We start from the raw sequence: 21,193 nt of genomic DNA, 5'->3' as shown, positions 1-21,193 counted from the left end.
GTGAGGTGACTATAAATAACACCTGGCTAGAAGCCAGCCAACCCAAGCCATTTCATGGTTATTAATTTTTCTGTCAAGTGGGCCATCACTAACTTCACATTCAAACTGTGACACTGATCCAGCTGGAGGCATTGGTGCTCAGGGGGCTTAACAGGAACATCGGCAGAGACGAGCAACGGCTGGAGCCAGGACCCACCCGGCTGTTTTTGTTGAGTTTGTAATTTATTGCCGGTCTCTAAAGCGTGGCTGTCAATAAAACGAAAGTCAGCGAAACCCCCAGCAGGCTGCACGAAGTCAGGCAGAGGCGCTGGGTGAGGAGCCAGGGCTGGCTGCAGGGTGGATCAGGCAGCTGGCTGGGTGAGGAGCCAGGGCTGGCTGGGGTCAGGCCGGGAGCTGGCGGCTCGCCCGTGGGAAGTCAAAGCCAGACAATTACGCGTCAGCAGGGCCCGACGTGCCGCCCTGCCCGGCTTCCCATTGGTGCCTGAGCGAGTGGGTGACGGTGGGCCCGGGCGGGCCGGCCCTGGGTGCGCCCCCCGGGGCCTGGCGAGCGTCGCTGGCTCGTTCGCCCGCTGCCGCGCCGGCCGGCCGGCCGGCCCGCGGCGGGTGGGCGCTGGGCAGGGCGGGAAGGAGCCGGGGCGAGCCGCGCAGGGAGCAGCGTGCGGCCCGGCCTGGCTGGCGGCGCCCGAGCGCAGGCGGAGAGGAACGTGAGCCGGGCGGGCGCCGCTCGAGCCCCGCCAGGCGCTGGGCTCCCGTGCGGGGGCGCCGCAGGCTCCGGCCTCTCCCAGCCGCCCGGGCTGCGCGGGGCAGCTCCCAGGTCCAGGCGGGGGTGGCGCGCACGGGGCCCGCCGGGCAATTCCCGAGCCCGGCCTCCGCCACACCTGTGGGCGGCCGGCCCGGAGCCAAGCCCGCCTCCCTAGGCTCAGCCCGGGGCCTGGTCTGCTGCCCCGCCCCTTCCCGTGTGGGGCTCCCCAGTCCCCGTCCCCCTGAGTGTGTCCCCTCCACGCGCCCCTACCTGTGGGGGCCCCCCAATCTGTGACCCCCGAGTGTGTGCTCCAAGCACCCCTTCCTGTGTGGGGCCCCCCAGTCCCTTCCCCTTCCTATGGCCCCCTTCCTATGGCCCCCCCCATCTCTAGTGTGTCCCCTCCATGTGCCCCTTCCTGTGTGGGGCCCCCCAGTCTGTGTCCCCCGAGTGTGTCCTGCACGTATCCCTTCCTGTGGGCCCCCCCTGTTTCCAATATGTCCCCTCCACATGCCCCTTCCTGCGTGGGGCACCCCAGTCTGTGTCCCCCTGAGTGTGTACTCCAAGCATCCCTGTCTGTGTGGGCCCCCCCCCGTCTCCAGTGTGTCCCCTCCACATGTCCCTCCATGCACCCCTTCCTATGTGGGACTCCCCCAGTCCATTTCTCCCTGAGTGTGCCCTCCATGCACCCCTTCCTCTGTGTGTCCCCTCCATGCACCCCTTTGTGTGGGGCCTCCGTCTCCAGTGTGTCCCCTCCATGCACCCCTTCCGATGTGGGTCCCCCCAGTCTGTGTCCCCCTGAGTGTGTCTCCTCCATACACGCCTTCCTGGGTCGGGCCCCCCACTTCGTGTGTCCCTTCCATGTGCCCCCTCCTGTGGGGGCCCCCTTGTCTTCTGTGTGTCCCCTCCATGCACCCCTTCCTGTGTGTGGGCCCCCCCCATCTCCAGTGTGTCGCCTGCATGTGCCTCTTCCTGTGTGGGGGCCCCATCTCCAGTGTGTCCCCCATGTCCCACTTCCTGTGTATGTGGGGGCCAATCTTTTGGCCCCCTGTGCCCTTTCCTGTTTGGGGATCTATTCATTTTCTTCTCTTCCTCAGTGCATATGTGACTTCCCCTTTCCAGTGTCTCCCCTACTCTGGTGTCTCTGTCTTTTTCCCATGCTCTCCTTCCTCAGGGTTCCCATTTCTTCCCAACCCCAATGAGGACTTGGAACTCACCCTCCCAGATGCTGTCTGGGGATTTTCCAGGTTCCCTGAGCACCACCACCAATATGCTCTGACAGGGAAAATATGTTTCCGCTTACACTGACTCCCCTGTGTCCAACTTGAAGGCACTGAGAGCAGCTCCAGTGCAGAATTGGGCTTGCCTTTCTGGCTGCATTGAGTCATTTTTGGTTCTAGCAGACTAAGTAAACTAGGGGTGAGTCCGCTTCCCCCCCATAATCGTATGACCTCTCCCCATGAAAGAGTGGGAAAAATATGGAAAGTATGGGATATATCATCATAATCCTAAAACTAAAAGTGGATCATCTTCTCAAGACCATTGCGCTAACCAGAGAGACCATGGTTGATAGCATTGAACTAAGCATCGTAGAGTGATGTTCCCAGATCTGGCTCGATCCTGCAAATCCAGGATTGAGCCTGCAAAAATACGCCATGGGAGACTTAAAATTGTTTTATAATTAGGAACGCTGCATCTATGAAACACTGTAGGTTCTCCAGGCACAATAATTATCTCCCTTCATTGGTTTTTTTTTTTTTTCCCAATGTCATTTTAAAATAAGGCGGCACAAGCATTTCTGATAGCTTGCTCTTGAATTTATGTAGCACTGTATATTAAAATCCGTGCGACTTTCCATGCTACTTTTTCTGGCAGAACACATTGACAGATACAATATGGTGGGTTCCAGTCATGCCTTCCATCCTGTTGTACAAAGTCCATGGAATTTTATTTTATTTTGAATTTGAATTTTATTTTGAATAATGGAACTCTTCATTTAGTTCAATTATTGACTGGGAAAGAAATGAGTGCTATGTAATAACTATGTTGAATGCATGGTGTATATGTGCTGTTCTCACCTGCTGTAACCTCAGGTCTTCATTCCTTGACTACTAATGTTGTCTGTTAAACTGCAGTGGGAGTTCTGAGTGTGTAACCCATGCACCTTCTGGGTGGTGTTCTGTCCCATCTAGAGGCACCGAGACCACTTCGAGGGAGTTAAGTGAGTCTGCTCTACAGCCTTAGCTAAGAGCCTGTTGGCTTTTAGCTCATGTTGTAGAGGCTCATGCACTAAGCTCCAGAAGCCCCAGGTTTGATGCTGCCTGGTGACGACATGGGTCTGTCGGCGTTAAAGTGAACACACAACGCAAGATTGGGCCACAAACAGCCTCTTTGGAGGTTATTCCTGTGAAATATTTTTTAAAAATATGTTTAATGCACTCTTTTTGCTTCCTGATGCCTAGAGGAAAAGTCTGTGTGCATTCGCGGACCAAAACCTCACTTTACCAGTCACTGTTTTCAAAGCTTAATGCAGGAACTTACTGCAAATTCAGTGTAATAGTAGAGAAAGCGGACCACACCCAGGCACTTGCACAGTGTTGTGTAAATCAAACTTCTGTTATCTGGAAAAATCATAGGGCCAGTTCAAGTGCAGAGTCAGAAAAAACAGCTGGACTGACAGCAAGTTTGTGTATACTGTCCGTTTATCAAACATTTGTTGTGCCAGGATGTGGTTAGCCTTTGTAGCAAAGAATCACAAACAAATTTCAGATGACCTTTTGCAAACAGACTGTTTTTTGTGAGAAACTAAGCAGGTAACTTTACATTAGAACTGACTTCTCGGGCTGCTTTAATAGGTTTTTCTATTGGTTGATCTTTTAGCATTAGTTAAAAAAAAAAAAAATAAAGCTGAACTCAGAATTGTACAGTGAGTTACACTATAGAATGGCCTTACCAAAAGTGTAAAGAGGTAGAAGTGTCTGGTTGTGACTTTGTTAAACCAGCACATCCAGCAACAAGCTCTGTGAGTGCATGTTATATACAGAGTAGTAAACAAAAGTCCAGTTTTAATTCATAATATTCTGAGCACAACTGAGGGAGATGGGTTATTTTATAATATATGGTATTCCTAAAAAAAAATGTTTTAGAACTGTTTAGGCCATCTGTTGCTAAACAAATTAAGCATAAATTTAAAGAAGCACATCCGACATTTCAAGTAGACAGGCCCTTGTTCTTTCCGAATGCCCCAAGCATCATGTATTTGCATAATATACAAATGTTATGACCACTATGACGCAGACTGTCATATTTTATTGTTCACATAAAAAAAAGTTAAAACTCAAAAGTTGGCCATTCACACTGTAAAGTTTGCAATACTTAAAAAAAAACAAAAACAAAAAACCCTCCTTAAATTTATGGGAAAAGTAACAAGGGCCGTTATTTAGGCCTCTCTCCAGCACTTCCTTTTATGCTGCTGCACCTACCTGGCATGTCATTGACTTACAATGGCTTTGTACAGCACATAGCCCACTTGGGGATTTTTGTGCACTACTACAGTATAACAACAAGGGGACCAGCTTCCATTAGATACAATCCACACTAGTCATAAATATTTGCCCCAGTTGCTGGAGTAACTTAGTTTAATAGAAATAGTCATGCATCCAATGAAGTGAGCTGTAGCTCACGAAAGCTTATGCTCAAATAAATTGGTTAGTCTCTAAGGTGCCACAAGTACTCCTTTTCTGTTTGCGAATACAGACTAACACGGCTGCTACTTTGAAACCAGTCATAATTTAATACCAGTGCATTATCAATGTCTTTTTTTTTCTTTTTGAAAGAAAAGAACAAATGCCTTTGCTTCACTGCCACAGTTCTGTAAGTATCTTAGCCATCTCAGCATTATCCTGTGTCAAAGTCTGTTTAATCTTTTATGTAAATACAAATAGGTACAGATCACGTGATTAATTTTCCTGCAGCACTGACAGTGCAGGATAAAACAAACGTCAGTCCTAGAAACTAATGTTATGCCTTGTATTTTAAACATGCTCTTGTTTGGTGTTTCAATAGTGAGGGAAAGGTGGTAGGCAGTACAAATCAAATGAAATAACTAGCAATGTCATTGGCCATACCGTAACTCAAGCATATACTTTGCCAGGTCAAAAGGGGAGAGATTCCCACCCACACCCCCTCGCTTAGACTTTTTCACATGATTAAATCAAGGGAGTTTGAGAGTGGGGTCATTTTCCCCATTCCAAATAATTATTAAGAGTTATTAAAGCTGGTTTTCGCATGGGTGGGTTTACCTTGTCAACTCAATAAAGGAAGGAACTTTGAGGGGACTGACCTTTGGGGTTCTTTCGAACATCGTTTCATCTGTGGGAATAGCTGGCCCTGTTGTGTACTCCTGGGGGAGATTCTGCTTGACTGCACGCCCCCAGAAAATGCTCCCCTGCCCCGCAGAATTCCTGTGCTTCCCTGCGGAAAATGGCAGGGAAGCAAAGGGGGATGACTATGGGTGCAGTTTTTTGGGGGGATTGCCCCCATCCAAACAGAGGTTAGGCGTGGGGGGGGGTACACTGGGTTACGTGCCACTGCCGCACATCCCTGCCCTCCAATTTCTGCAGGCAGAGAGCTGCCCAACTGAAGAAGGCTGCCTTGTGTCGGCTTGCTTGCTAATGCTCCTCCTATGTCCTTGTGCCCGTTGGGCTCCCCTTCTGTGTGCTGAGAACCTTCGAGTTTTTTGTGCAACAGTGAGTGCCAGGTAGGGTGAGCAGATGTCCCGGTTTTATAGGGATAGGCCGATTTTGGGGTCTTTCTTATATAGGCTCCTTTTACCCCCCCCCCCATCCCCGTCCCTGTTTTTCACACTTGCTGTCTGGTCACCCTAGTGCTGATGGTAGGGCTTGGTAAAGGGAGGGTGGGGTTTTGAGGGGGGGAGAGGCAGTGGGGAAGGAGATGGGGTGGAATAGGACAGGGGAAGGGGAATGTGGGAGTGAGGGGACGGGGATGAAGAAGAAAGGGATAGGGGAATCGCAGGGGGAAGCGAGAGCTGGGCATGCGGCTTCCTGGCAGCAGCAGCTGGGGCTCCCCTGTTAAGCAGCCATCGAACCCTCACCCTGACAAGCCCTACCCCGTACAGCTGGACCCCGCTGATGAGGCCCCCACATCCAGACCCCCACCCTACTGATCCCCAAGCAGCTGCACCTAGACCCCACCCCTGCAAGCCCCACACCCCCAGCACCTGGATCCACCACACCCAGACCTCCCCACTAAGCCCCATCTTCCTACACCCAGACCCCCCCTAACTGAGCTGAGCCCTAACCGCCTTTATCTGGATCCCCTGCAAAGTCCCATTGCCCCTGCACCCAGAACCCCCCAACAAGCCCCTGTGCAGCCAGATCTCCCACTGAGCTGCCCGCACCCAGATTGCCCCACCCAGAAACCTCTTACCTCACCTCTGGATCCCCCACACTAAGCCCCTCCACGATTGGATCCTGCTGGGCTGAGCCTGCCCACCCACACCTGGTGCACCTGGCACAGAGGAGCAGGGCCCCGGGGTGTTTCTGGGGCAGGCCCAACCCCTGCACTGTGTCAGGGTCAGGTGCAGCGTCATTGCCAAGCTTCTGCACTGGGGGAGGTGGCGGTTTCAGGGTGATCTCCCACCTCAGTGCAGCCAGTGGCCTGTGCTCCTCACTGCCATGCAGAATTTCCTCAGGAGTAGTTGTGGGAGAGCCAATTCTTAAGTTGCTACTTAGCATTGCATTAGCCTATATAAAAACCTGTTTGTCCCATTTAAAAATACAAGAATGAATAAAGTAAATACAGCTGGTAAAGTTGCAATCAGTTTGGTTTTTACCCGTGATATTAGAGGCGTTTTAAAAATTTGTATATAATTAAGCTAGTTTAGGGCGGAATGTTTTGTTTTGAATGCTTCATCAGTGTCTAAAAACTTCAAGGCTCTTGACACAATACTAAAAAATAGAAGCTTTGTGGGGCATGAGAGTTCTAACTTTAGAATTGTTTTCTTTTAAAATTTTTCAGTACAGTAATCACATAACATCAGTGGATCTTTTTACATGAATTTAAGTTTCTTGGTATTAATTTAATTCCTCCTGCCAGCAACCTTCACACATTAACTATGTTTTCTCAAACTACAATTGGCAGCTTATGTGATAGTGGCTCACCCAAGAGGAAGAGAAGCTAACTACATAGTTTTGCTGGAACGACTCGTTGAAATTGAACACGAGCTTTGTGTGCGCACACCTTTGTGTGAGTAACCGTCGCCCCTCCATCATCTTCCAGGTGAGTTAAAATACGAATAAAGAACAACACTAAGAAAAGTTAGAATATAAAAATTCAGTGTATGTAAAAATGCACATGAGTATGAAGCTTTCTCTCTAGGGGCTGTTCACTTTTATAAACATTAGTTGGTTAAACCATATATAGCCAGAAAGAGGATCAGCAAGATATCTGTATGGGTTGTAGGGAGATTTGTTTCTAGCACATGGGGCAGTTCCAAATAATGAAAGGGTTGAGATGGTGATTATAATGTGGAAATATGACAGATGTTAATATGACCAAATATCCTAGACCAGGATCATTCTGTCCCACTAAAATACATGCAGAAAGGAATCTGGATAGGGAGGAGTGCATAATGAAAGTAACTCCACAATGAGTGACCATTCCAGTTTAAACAGTTTTTAAGCAACTTATATGCAAATGGCAGACTAATGCAAATTAACACTGCTGAGTTATAGCTAGAGTGGAAAAAAGTTAACTTTAAATGTCACCTGCAAATAGACATGAGAAAAAACAACAAAAACACCTAACAGCTTTTGAATTGCATGTGGAATGTCACACACAATGCAGATTGAGGATGGCCTGTACAGGTGAGATTTTAATTTAGAAGAAACACTTGTATACTTTTCTCATTTAAAAATTTTATATATGGTTTCAGAAATTACTGTGACAAATATCAAGTCAAGAAAATAAATATAATATTCATAATCACATGGCAACTTCCAAGATCTTGTGAAAGTTAAAAAAAAAAAAACTCCAAATGTACAACTTTTTAAGAATTAAAGTTGCAACAAAACGTAGAGTACAAAACTCTAAACGTTAGGAAAGGAGAGTAGCAACATTTGGTTTCTTATGTAGAACTCCCTCCCAATTTAAAATAAGACAGTGCTGAGTTAAATTGTTCTGTTTTTCTAAAAAATGTTATTTTCTGTTCTACAGAGTTCAAGATCATGCCTAGAGTACAGGTTAGGATCAGCAATCCAGTCCTGTGCTCACGTCACTAGATCGTGCTGCTCTCAATCTGTTGTTGCAGTCAGCTTCCAAAAGAGGTGTGAAGTTGTCCTTGCTGGGCCATGATACTGTGATCTTCACAGGCTGTGGATGTCATGGGGCTCAAATGGGAGAGGGAGTTGGAGAAGTATAAGAACCTGGAGGGAAGGCCTTGTGCCATTGAAGTCAATGGGAGTTCTGCCATTGTCTTCAAAGGGACCAGGATGTCACCCCTGTTTTTCAGAGGTGTGTCTGCACCTCCCATTAGTTTTAATGAGAGTTGGGAGTGGTCAGCATCTCTGAAGAACCAGGTTTTAAGCTTAAAATCCAGTAACTTCAGAACTGTGTATTGCTGAAAGCACCAAAATAACGAAGATAAAAGTTTAAGAGTATATTTTCAAATCGTCTTCAACTGTGCTGGTATTTCTATACCCTAAACTCCTCTCCCCCTCTCCACAAGGATAGATTTTCTGACAGTTTGATTTCCTCCCCTCCCCCCAAATTAGGAGTGCTAAACTAGGTTGAGTTTTGACTCAGTATAGAACAAAATGTTTGAAAAGTCAGGTATACCTAACAGAAGGCTAACAAGGATTTGTGAGTCCATAAGTAACGATGAGCACCAGAAAAAACACACTGAGCATTCCAGGTAAGGATGGGAGTTTATGTTGCACTGGCTGTGGGACTTTTTGTTGTTTCCTGCCTGTTTCTCAGTAGCATGTGTAGCAGTGGTTCTAAAATGACTGGCATTTATCTGATCCAGAAGTGACACACATTACTTCATTGTCATGGGGTCAGTGACAATTCGTCTCCAAAGCCCAGCCAGACAGTGCCCCTGGGTACAATGGTCTGGTGGCAGACTTTACGTTGATGGGCTGTGTTCTGCCAGGGAGGCAACCTCATGAACACCTTAGCAGCATGTTACAGCTTCACAGCCTTGAACAGAGCACAAAAGGCCTTTTCCTTTATTGGATAGAGGAATGCTCATACAGTACCAGCATGTGCGTTAAAAGATCGTCACATGTTTCTTGAAGCAGGACAAGGCTAATGACTTGCAGTTGTTTCCACCTTGATTTTTAGTGGCATTTCACAAAGTACATTCCAGAGATGATGTAACATATGACCCTAATATAATTAAGCATAGCAAGAGTCATATGTATCAGTTGTCCAGCAGTTATAGTACAGTAATGATGTACACAGATTAAGTTAACTATCAGTCAGGTCACCAGCTGTGCACAGCATAGCCTATTCTGCAGGAAGAGGCTGCTGAATTTAACATATAAATAGAGATAGTAAATGTAATGTCTTGAGGGCTGAGGAGCTGTCTTTTTCTGAGTATCAAGTAACGGTTGACCTCCATCATTTTGTTGGCCAACCTCGGAGAACTAGTTTTTAAATGATAGTGGGTGTTTTTGTTTTCAGGAGATGGTAATACCTGGTTTTCAGGAGAGAGCTCCGACTCATACCTGATGCATGTGAGACATAGGTCTGTCCTGTGGAAATCTATCCAATGTAACTGAAGGGCCTAGATTAGAAGTAGTTAACACCAGGTTATATTTTAGCCTATTTAATATTCATTTCAGTTAAGATTGAGCCCAAGGGAAGGTCCAGCAGCTGAGGACTTTGGCCATATGCTTTGTAGTAGTGGTTAGTTACTGATTTATGTACTTTCAGACAGGTGGGGGTATGATACTACTGGACACACTTTAATGTAATTCTTCGCAACCATGGTATATACAGAATGGGACTTTCCTCCAAGTTAGTACCAGTTGTGCTGATTAATGTTGTCTACGTGTGTCTCTATGCCACTGTTCCATGTACTACATCTCCTCATTTAGGGCTGGACAATTTAAGTTGTTGCCTATTTATTTTTCCACTTTATAACACCTATTCAGAGACCCATACAAGGATTTAATCGGTGTTAACATATTGTCATTAGCTCCTCTAAAATCTGCCCCTCCACAGCTCTTGTTAGAGACAGTGTGTGATAATCCTACAGTTTTCTAGTTATTTTAAAATCAGCTCATCTTTTATCACAACTCAGGCTACACATACTTCGGGTGTTTAATTCAGGAGAGAGCATGTCCTTTCTGTAGAGTATTGTTTAGATGAATATTTTATTTTATATAACCAAATTGTTTGCCCAAGGGGACACAGCCTAAATTGTTTTATATAAAATACTGTACTTCCTCAGAGAGAAGATCTTTGATACTTGACGTTAGTCTAGCAGACAAATGCATAATGAGATTCAGTGGCTGGAAGTTGGTTAGAAAAATTCAGATGGGAAATAAGACGTACATTTTTAACAGTGAGATCAATTGACTGTTGAAACAGAGTACAAAGGATTGTAGTAAATTCTCTACCACGTGGAATTGTTAAACCAAAATTGGATATCTTTCTGAAAGGTATGGGATGGTTCAATTACTGGTAATCAGGCTTGATGCAGGAATCATTAGGTGACATTCTATGGCTTGTATTATGCAGAAAGTTACTCTAGATGATCATAATGGTCCCTTAAAATGTATGAATTGCATGTTGATTAAATCTGTATGATGTCTAAATAAAACTACATTTATGAACTTGTCAGCCACAATAGAACCCTGAGAGAGAGAGATCATTTTCTGCAGTATGATTTGTGAGTACATTGTTACTTCTGTCATTCATACTATACATAAATAGTTTCCTATAGAGATAATGGATTATATTTCAGCAAGTCTCATCTAAAGACAGTGATGTAAAAACAAATGGGAAAACACAAAGGTTAATGGAATTCACAACTATATTATTTCCACTACATTAGATTCACACTGCAATGTAAGCTATAGACACTGTACTTTGTTTAAAAAAATTAATACATAGAAGATTGGGATGGTTAGTTAACGTTTGTTGCCCTGTATATTTATTTATATAGTATCACAGGAGGAAACAGACAAGAAGACAAAAATCTCTGCAGCAAGGAGTTAACAATCAAAGGGCCTGGATTCTGCACTGTTTCCTTAGCAGAGAGTAGCACTTACCCGTGCAAGTGGTCCCATTGCCAATGAGTGAGTAAGTACTACTCAACATGTGGGAATGGTGCAGAGTCAGTCCCTCACTGAGATTGAGGCACTAAACATTTTTTTCCTAAACAGGAAAAAAAAAAAATGGACCAGGTGCCAGAGTGGGAGCAGATAGCATCAGAGAGAGAATGGGTGATGGAACACTAAAGAGGTAGGAGTGAATTTTCAGGAGGGATCTGACAGATGATGGCTGTTCAAATGTAAAAGCTGGTTTGAACTAAGTTCTGGTGTTCTTGCTTCTGTGGTGGTGTTTTTTGGGGGTGGGGTGGGGAGGGGAACATACTTCTATAGAGATGTTACCAGTTGTCAGCTTGTTTCCACACATACAATAGCTGCATCCTGGGATTGTGACTGCATTTAAATTGCTTGAGACTTCCTTTGATTTGGCATAATTATTCAAGTGGTTTTAGTTTTCTTTTTCCTTACAGTGTGATGTAATTTCACTTCCAAGCATCAGTGTGTAGTCATACTCAAGTGCTCAGATACTACAGAGAAAAGTGCCACAGGTACCCATGAGAACATCATAAAAGTAGGATAAATAAATTAATGCAACTATTTGGTATGGTGCCACTTATACACATATCACAGTTTTAATCTTACATAACTAAGCATGTTTGAAGTGCCATTTGATTGCAGCTTTAGTATCACTTCCATACTTGACTTTCCTTTCTAAGTTTATCTCACTGTTGGTTATGTGTCTGAAAAAAAGGGGTTTATACTCCAAGTGCTGACATGATGAGTACTGTGTATAGCAAGAGGGTTATGTGGCTAATGTTGTAGACTATGTTGGAAAGATATTTGTCACTACAGATTTTGCTTGTCATATGCAGAGATGACATGCAGATCTCCCCTTTGAAAGACTGATAGTCATTCTGAGATCCATCCACCCACAAAAACCACAAACATGCTGCTTTACTCAAGTCTTTACTTTAACCACTACTTTGTGATGCAAAACTGGTGGAGTTTTTGGTACTTTTTGTTTAAAATGAAATCTTTGTAGGGGTTTTCCAGCATCTTTGCTAGTTGCTAAAAACAAATCAGCTTTGTACTATGGCATGGGACAAGAACACAGTTCAGTTTACTTTTACACATGTTTGACATTTATTGAATTACAATATTGAGTCTGAGGAAAACTGGATAAGGTAGTTAAAAAATATCAGACTCAAAGATCTCTCACCACCCTGCAATATTTAGCACTTATTTCACCAACACAAATGTCAGCTTCACATTTGTACTATTTCTACTCTAAGAATCATCCTATCATGATTTAGTATCAGTCATATCTTTAAAAGATTAACAACATGGTTATTTCATTTGTAAATGCAAATACTTGATGTTAAGCATTAAGGCTGCACAGTTAAGCCCTTAAACGTCGGAAAATACACAAGTTAAGGTGTATACACTGCAGAGTTTAGGAAACCAGTCCCATGATGATCAACAATCTCATTTAAAAAAATAAATTCAGTGTTAGAATCTTCCAAGTTTCCATGTGTCATACTGCTGCAGCGACTTTTAATGATCACTTTGGACATTTTTGCAGGTGATACATTTTGTGCATTAGTCTTTTTATGTACCATTTTAGGCATGTTATAAGTGTCTGCAAAAATTAAAGAATTGTTAGTAGGACCATGGAACAGAGAAAACACAAGGCAGTGTCTTCAGATGCTTATCTTTTAAACGTAAAAGGAAAAGTACTCCAAATATGTTTCTCTTGTTCAAAAATACAATAGGCAATTTTAAAAAAACCTATTAAGTATGTGTGTAGGAGCATTTCCCAGTCTTGGAGACAAGCTGAATTGTTATGTGGAGCTATATTGTGACTTGACTGACAAAGTATCAATCAAGACTCCATTATATAACAAGGTATCCATCACACAAGTTCTATTGAGAGTCCCTGCCGTTAGCACACAGACCGTAATCCAAGTTTCTTTGTCCTGTTCTGTGCCAATTTGCTGTAAAATGATGACAAGTCTAGACAGTCTTTGTAGCAATCATAGGACCACTGCATTACAACTATATTTTCTAAACATTTTTGCATTGTCTTGATTACCATGTCACCTGCTTCATTAGTGAAGAAAATTCTCAGTCAGCAATTCAGCCATTGATGCAAAGTGAAAAATAATTGGAGATACTTCCCCTCTATAACTTTCCATTATTAGTGAAACTAGCCGATTCTTTGTTCCTCTTCAGAAGGACACATTCAGGTTAGCCACGGACAAAGTTATTTTAAGACAAATAATTATATCCCCAAACTTTAAAATATGGGAATCTCATTTTAAAAGTCCTGTGAATCTGAGAAATGTGGTGTGCATGTAGGGCTGGGAGGCAGATTAGAATTTGAGAGTTTTTAATTCTTTAACTAACTCCCCTCGGTAAGCTGCATCAAGTTACTTACTTTTCAGCTATGGAAAGTGAAGTAGAGAGATTAATACTTGCTTCTCACAGAGGTTGAGGGAAGTAGGTTTCACCTTCTTCTTGGTTTTCCCTCATTAAGTTGTTCACACCCAAACAAAATGGAACTCCTATAAAACTAGTCCAGTTATTTCTCCTATAGATTGAGTAAGGGGGAGAAGTTTATTTTTTTTATATGTTTGAAAAATACTTGGGAGGTACTTAGGAAGTCTGGTGTCATCTAATGTCCAAAATAAAATATATATAACTGCTATAGAAATATTTAAAGTTTTAAACAGCATATCCCTTCTCCCTCTCCCAATTACCTACCAGTCAATGAGATGCAAACTAAGTTGTGGGGCTCATATTATTTTACTCATTGAGGAGAAACATTAGGCTTGGCCTTATACACATCAAGAAGGAAGGCCGAGTCTCTGTCCTTTACTTCTGTACTCATGTTAGGGCTGTGGTTTGACAGTAGTAGTTTTGTTCCTGGAAGTTACCTTTTGCTGTTAAGTTATTCCACTGAGTTAAAAAATTACATGCCAACTCCACACATTTTCCAGGATTTCATATACTGGCTATTGGTTCATTTCAGAGCTGTCTTTAGGAAGGTTTATCATACTGTTAGAAAAAAATTTACGAGTTAGACAATAAGAGTCTCGAATGTCTTCTAAAGTATAGACGTGTAAGAGTCTTGAAGTTGTCACTCCCCCTCTTGGATCCCAACACTGAATCCTGGACTAAATATATGATCCAACATCTTGGGTTAAAAGCATTGATGGCACCTGTTTTTAGAGCTGGAGGATTCCCCCCCACCCCGTTCATTGCAAATTATCTGACATTTCATTCTGATCTTGAGCAGTGGTTCCTACCCTTTGCAGACAATTGTACCTTTTTACCACATTAAGAACCTATTAACTGTACCACAGCTAGTTCCTGCTGTCTCCCAGTCAAGTGTGTGCACTCTGATCTGTAGTGATCGCTCTTGAGAGCGCAGTGCTTGGGTCTGGAGTGTGTTTTAAGCTCTGTTGCAGGTTTCAGCTTGCACGGGGTGGGCAGAACAATTGGTGGGACATCGGCTCCCTATCCTTGCTCTGATGAAGAGCCTCTGAGCTAAGGTATCGATCATAAAAGCTTGAGAACCATCCCTAGAGAGATTTATAGAACACTGTAGTTTCCACTGTCAAAGGTCAATTATTTGCTCTGTTAATAAAAGATCACCCCCTCAATGGCTCATTTCAGCATTCTAAGAAAATCCTTGCCTTTTAAAGTATTCTAGCTACTCAGTCATGTGGTTTTCAAGTAGAGGAAGGTTAGCCTAATAAAAGGAACATGGATTAGGACAGCAGGTAAAACGAATAAAATTTCATGGGAAGGGAACAAACTAACAGCAGTCTGTCAACTGTACAGTATTATTCTGCATCATTTATTTAAATACTTCTGTTTATGCATTTACAAACTTTCGTAGCTCTCCATCCATAACTCTGCTGGGTTTTTTTAGACACTATTGCAGAGTAATTTTAGCTACTGTAAAATGAGGTCCATGTACAAAACTAGGTGACAGATATAAAAAAAAGAGGTTCCTTTCATATTTTTCATACCAGGAACAAAAGTGACCAAATGGAGGGAAAACACAAACTCAACCCCAAAGAAGAGTCTCTTTCATAAGTACTACCTACGTCAGTGCTCAACTACAAGTCCTAAAATAGGATAGTTCATACTTCAATGGTGCAATGCATGTCTGTTAAAACTCCTGGCTGGGAATGTGCATCTCTAATGAACAAACAAAAGAAGAAAAGGCTACATGGGGAATGTTAAGTTCAGAAACCATCTAAATGGTATGGCACAAAACTCTAAGAAATTACACTGATTTACTAGCAGTGTATTTTCATCCCAAACTTAATTTTGCATAAAAAGTTCCCTTTAAGAAATCTGTTGAATTCTTCAAAAACTAACATTTGAGCTTCTGTGGTCTCCTATATTTAAGAAATAATCATTTGAAACACACCTCAATCTGGAGGCTTCCAAAGAATATTTAAGAACCAAATTTTCTTTTTTTTAAATGTATACCAATTTAACAGCTCAGATTCCCAATGTTAACCCTAGGAGGAAGAGGCAGCCAGATATGGCATTTCAGGATATTTACACGCATGGTACAAAAATGCCCAGGGGTATGAAACACCAGGAACACAGTTTGGCAGCACCCTCATTTACACCTGTAATTTTGAACTATTTATTACATTGTACTAACACACCAGATTCAAAGATGTGTACTCCCTTTAGGATGTTTAGGAGTTACCAGTATATTGTGATTGCATATTTAATATTGCACAATTGTATAAAAACATAAATACTAGCTATTCTAGTTTTTAAATACAAAATACAAGTCACATACTTTTTAGTCAATCCTTTTCAAGTGCAATTCAAGGGGTCTCTATGGTCCTTCCAATAAAAGGCAATTTTCATACTTTTGGCACAAGTATAACCCCCAATCACATGCCAACAAGATCTAATTACAATACATATGCCCAGATTTTTATAGTAGCAGTCATATACATACATATAAAAACAGGGTATTTACAAATGAACTAATCATACATAGAAGCAGCCTTAGTGGTTGAATCTGAACTCTTGTTTAGCGTTATTCATGTTGTTTTGAGAGGGATATGCGACCCTTTTGATTTATGCTGGTTGCTGTGGGTTCACATTCACGGGAGGAGGATGTCCTAGGAGACCAATACGCTGTTTCTGCTTCCTCTGTTCTGTCATCTGGAAAATTAAAAAGTTTGCTCATTAGACCGAGACACTTCCTGTACGTCAGCTCACAGAATGAACCATCGCTGTATTTGTGGTTAGGGTTTATTCTGAAACCCACTTTCTACAAATAATGCACTTCCGGCTGCTAAACATGAATAGATTAAAAAGGTCAATCATATCCCCTGTTTTGTGAACCCAGCAGGGATATCTGTGAACCTGCTCATGTGATTAAGTATTCAGAGATGACGGATGCTGTTTTGCAAAAAAATGTTCTGTGAAGGGCCACATTACTGGCATGAAATTAACCTAGATGATAGCTTTCAAAAACTTCCTGTGTTGATAATTCTCTGTAGACTTCCCACTATTTCCACAACCTATTTGGGGAAAGTAGGGGTACTGTGTGTTGGGAGACTTCATCTCAGTCTGAAAATATCAACTGTTTGTAGAAATTCACTCTTGGGTCACAAGAATGCAAACATTCCTCCTGATTTGCCAAAGCTGAGATAGGAGGCAATAATGCAAAATAAGGGACACAGGAGCAAAACTACATATTTTTCCACAAAACATTTTCTGTAACCTCAGTCCCAAAATTCTGGATGTTTGCCAATAATAATTTACATCAAATGTAATACCACCACCAAATTTGAGAGGGAAGAAGGTATACGAGCTAAAGAGAGTGACACTCCTAATAGAGAAGCATATCCCTTCATTATTGTGATCCAGAGCACGGCAAAGCAGCCATTATCCATGTTTCTTTGCGTTCAACCCTTCCCAACACCTTGTTAGAAATCTGCTAAGGTCTGAAAGCCTGAGACAACCAACACACCAGTTTAATCAGTAACACTGGCATTTCTGTGGTCCCCATCATCCTAGTATATGAGCATTTCATGAACATTAATGAATTTGTCCTCACATCACCCCTGAAGAAGGTAAGTATCTCCATTCTACAGAAACTGACGCAGAAGGAGATATAGGGTGTGTTTACACTGCAATTAAAAACCCACAGCTCGCTGTGTCAGCTGACTTGGGCTTGCAGGATTCGGGTTCAGGCCGAACATCTACACTGCAATTACACAGACCCCGTGGCCTGAGCCCTGCGAGCCTGAGTCAGCTGACACAGGCCAGCCGTCGATTTTTAATTGCAGTGTAGACATACTCATAGGGCCTGATTTTCATAGGGTCTGAAGAGCAAGCCTGAAGTGACTGACCCGAAGTCACGCAGGAAATCTTTGGCAGGGAGTAGAACTCAGGCTCCCTAACTCCAGCCTAACACCAAATGATTCTTCCTCGGATAACATGGGTACTGTTCAGCCTCCATCACATTACCATCACAATGGCTGCAAATTCCAAGACTTACATAAAAGTGCAGAGACCCAACCTTATTACTGCTCATCCCCCATGGCATTACTTGGTCAACACACAAAAGGACCACAATCTTGTTCCATTTTTATTTCTTCTTCCCCTGGACTGAGCATACTGAGACTTAATAAAAATAAATGGAGCCAGGCTACCATGCATCTGTCAAGATACTTAGAGTTTTTTAATCAATACTCCTTCCGTTCTGTTTTAGGAGTTACTTTAATATAATAAACATTTACACTGAATAGCAAGTTGTAAGAAACCAGTCTCTAGATATTGTTCCCACTCTACCAAAATTTAGCATCCAAACCAGATACAGCTTATACAATAATTTTTCATTAAAAAGTTGAGCTACAATGTGAATTTCCACCATTTTTCATATCATATGAATTGTTATTGGCCCTTGTTTTGGCTTGGAATTCATTTGAACCAAATAGTGCTTTTTCTATCATGTCTATATTCATGCAGGTTACTAATCTGTGTAATTGTTCGTTTTTGGGACATTTCACTCCAAATACTGACTAATATAATTGATAGGGACAGTAAATCAATGCCAAGATAACAGATAGCCTGTTTGCATTTTCAGCTCTCTACCAGTAAACACACTTGAGCAGATTTACATAAAATCTATACGTTGAGAGACCGAATAAATTCTCCCTTTCTAAGGTCAGGCATTGAATAATTAAAGTATGGAGTTTGCCACGGCAAGATGACTCAACCAGACTGGACTGCCGTGAACAATCTTCAGAATTATCCTTTTGCTACTACCTTTCATTAGAGGACTGAAAAGCATTTTAAACACCATTAATTAATCTAATCACCTCTATGATGTACATATCTGTAAATATGCTCCTTTAACCAATAGGTAAAGGTCACAATCTAACTTTCATAGAAGGAGACTGTTTCAAATGGAGCTGAATCAAGTTGTGTCTTTCTCAAAGTCACACCAAAGGAGTGGAGCAGCACTCAGGTCCTAGCTCAGTTCCCCTACTCTAACCCTTAGATTTCCTAATGCTATATGGGGTTTGAAGTGTGTGTTATTTTTTAAAATATAATTAACTACTTAATACAAACAGAGAAAACCTATTTGTAGGTTTTATTTCCATTATTCTATTATTTCCACTGGACAAATTAATAAAACATATGCTTTCAGAGGGGACAAGGTTGTGAGTAGCAATTGGATTCAAACAATTAGATATGAAGGAGGCACGCAAAATGGTAGAAGAATGAGGGAAGGACAGTAGTTAAACAGAATGCTAAATTTTGATACAAGTTTAGTTAACAGGAGGAATTAATTTTTTTTTAAGGAAAGCATAAGCTGACTAAATGCAAGTTGAAAACAAAATGAAACCTAGATGCAGAATCACATTGTTCTAGTATGGCGTTTGGAAGCGTCAAAGACCCCATTGAGCAATTTTTGTCTTGATCTGGAGAGTGAGTTACTTAACTGGAGAGGGAGTTACTTTTGTAACTTGTTGCTTTAATGCCTTTTGCAAGTGCTTCATACTCATTTACAGTAATGAATTAAAAATGGTCAGATTTTCAATAGTTCCTGGTGCATTTTTATTTTATTTCAAAAGCATTTTCAAAGTGGACACTCAGAATTTCAGTTTTAAATGACACTTACAATCCCCAGAAACTTGTAGGATCAGTTAGATCACAAAGCAAACAAATGAAAGATTTGCCCTTTATTTGATTCAGAACAATCCCTGAGCTAGCTCCTCTTCCTGGAGACAGTTCTTCCCAATATGATGGAGAGATGTACTAGTTTTGTCTCATAATTGGAGCATCCTGCAACTTAAGCAGGGTTATCTCAGTGACAGTACTTAGGGGAATTCCTAAGAGCTATCACATTAATGAAGCTGGTTTCCCGTTCTGCCTTTGCAGTGAAGTAGCTATCTTTTCACAAAGAACAAGGGAAGGTTCTTTGTGCTTGGGCAGTAGAAAGTTGCAAGCTTTAGAAATAAATACATCTGGGGCATGATCCAAGGCCTGATTGAAATTGATGGAAAGAATCCCATTGACTGCAGTGGATATGAGTCAGACCCTCTAACAGGAAGACCTACGTCACATGTTTAAGATAACTGTTTCCAGGCAAAGTGGCATGACAGCGACCCAATGAGTATATTAAGGCATAGATAAGAGGATTTGGTTTGGAGAGAAACATTATGGAAAGTAGCAAAATTCTGGAGCTCCAGACAAGATAACTGCAGTTATAGAAAGAAAAGGCACCTTAGAGACTAACCAATTTATTTGACCATAAGCTTTTGTGAGCTACAGCTCACTTCATCGGATGTTATTTACAGAAGTTATTTATGAGGGCTTCTGCAGTGCCATAAGAACTGGTGAAAAACTAAGCAACTCAGTCAAGTCAAAGTGTGGCATAAGACCAGGGGGCACGGAATCACCATCACTTTTCATCATGTTCTGAAACTGGACACTAAATGTCAGACGAGTGGGAGGGCTGGAGATTGGATGATCTAGAGTTAAATTTGTAAACCTATGCAGATGATGTTGTGCAACTGGCAGACACATTTGAACGGATAATATTCTTTGCTACCTTGAAAAACTGTTGCAGTCGACTTGGACTTACAATAAATACTCGTATGAAAAAGTGATTGCATCTTGGAAAAGGGATAATAGATGAAGTTTCGATAGAACAAGTAGAATCTTATGTGTATCTAGGAAGTCTGATCGGTGCCAATGGTTCCATCAAGCACGAGGTTAAAAGGAGATGTGACTTAGCCACAAAATTATTGACTGATGAAAATATATATTTGGCACAAAGTGAAAATTGATTAGATTACTGTACTACAAGTATTACTGTATGGTAATACTGTGACAAAGCGGGGCTGTTCTTAATGTTTCCTCTGAATATTGTGGGGGTGCCTCAGTTTCCCCTATCCAGTTCTTAAGTATCTAGGTGGTAGGATAAGGGTGTATGATCGTTGCAGAGCCCTAAAGGGCAGGTGTGTGCAGGGGTCTGGACACAGAGAATGGCCAACACCCTGTTTCCTGGCAACTGATGACCTGGCCCTTCCCCTCTGCAAGGTGAGAGCAAAAGGGTTGAAGACAAAGAGATCAGGTGACCTCCTGGCCCAGGAAAGGGACAAAGCCCAGAGGAGGAGGGGCTGGAGAGAGTTTCAGTTTGGGGCTGACTGGGGACATGGAGTGAAGTGCAGATGTGGTTGTCTAGCTAACTGCCCCCCAAAATGGACCCGGCTGAGGGGTCCTGTTCTCTGCACCTACAAGCTCTGTTTTAGACCATGTTCCTGTCATCTAATAAACCTTCTGTTTTACTGGCTGGCTGAGAGTCATGTCTGACTGCGAAGTTGGGGTGCAGGACCCTCTGGCTTCCCCAGGAGCCTGCCTGGGCGGACTCGCTGTGGGAAGTGCACAGAAGGGCAGAGGATGCTGAATGCTCCGAGGTCAGACCCAGGAAGGTGGAAGTTGTGTGAGCTGTCTCCTTAAGACCGTCTGCTCACAGAAAGGAGACTTCCCCCGAGTCCTGACTGGCTTTGTAGGGAGCAGTTCCAGAGCATTGCCCGGGGACTCCGTGACAAATACATTCAAAAGTCTGGATTTGGCCCAGGTCCACCTA

The 21,193-nt window shown here is 42.6% G+C and overlaps 1 protein-coding gene and 1 long non-coding RNA gene across 9 annotated transcripts in view; one reads left to right on the top strand and one right to left on the bottom strand.

The window, feature by feature from the left end:
• Positions 1-148: 148 nt before the first annotated feature.
• Positions 149-10,621, top strand: LOC125640453 (uncharacterized). The gene is made up of 4 exons (XR_007357782.2): positions 149-357; positions 4,576-4,612; positions 6,902-7,039; positions 7,976-10,621. It is a non-coding gene; the product is annotated as an uncharacterized LOC125640453 (long non-coding RNA).
• A 4,260-nt stretch (positions 10,622-14,881) lies between these two features.
• Positions 14,882-21,193, bottom strand: part of ITPR1 (inositol 1,4,5-trisphosphate receptor type 1) — a 251,501-nt gene continuing 245,189 nt past the window's right edge. For all 8 annotated transcript variants that reach the window (XM_048856975.2, XM_048856974.2, XM_075130276.1 and 5 more), the window contains one exon: positions 14,882-16,245. In XM_048856975.2, the coding sequence (XP_048712932.1) occupies positions 16,159-16,245 (87 nt within the window). In that variant the 3' untranslated portion in view covers positions 14,882-16,158. The remainder of the gene's footprint in view (positions 16,246-21,193) is intronic.

Source organism: Caretta caretta, chromosome 7, assembly GCF_965140235.1.
Source record: "Caretta caretta isolate rCarCar2 chromosome 7, rCarCar1.hap1, whole genome shotgun sequence".
Lineage (NCBI taxonomy): Eukaryota > Metazoa > Chordata > Testudines > Cheloniidae > Caretta > Caretta caretta.
The sequence above is the reverse complement of the archived record's forward strand: the minus strand, read 5'-3'. Positions and strand labels throughout refer to the sequence as shown.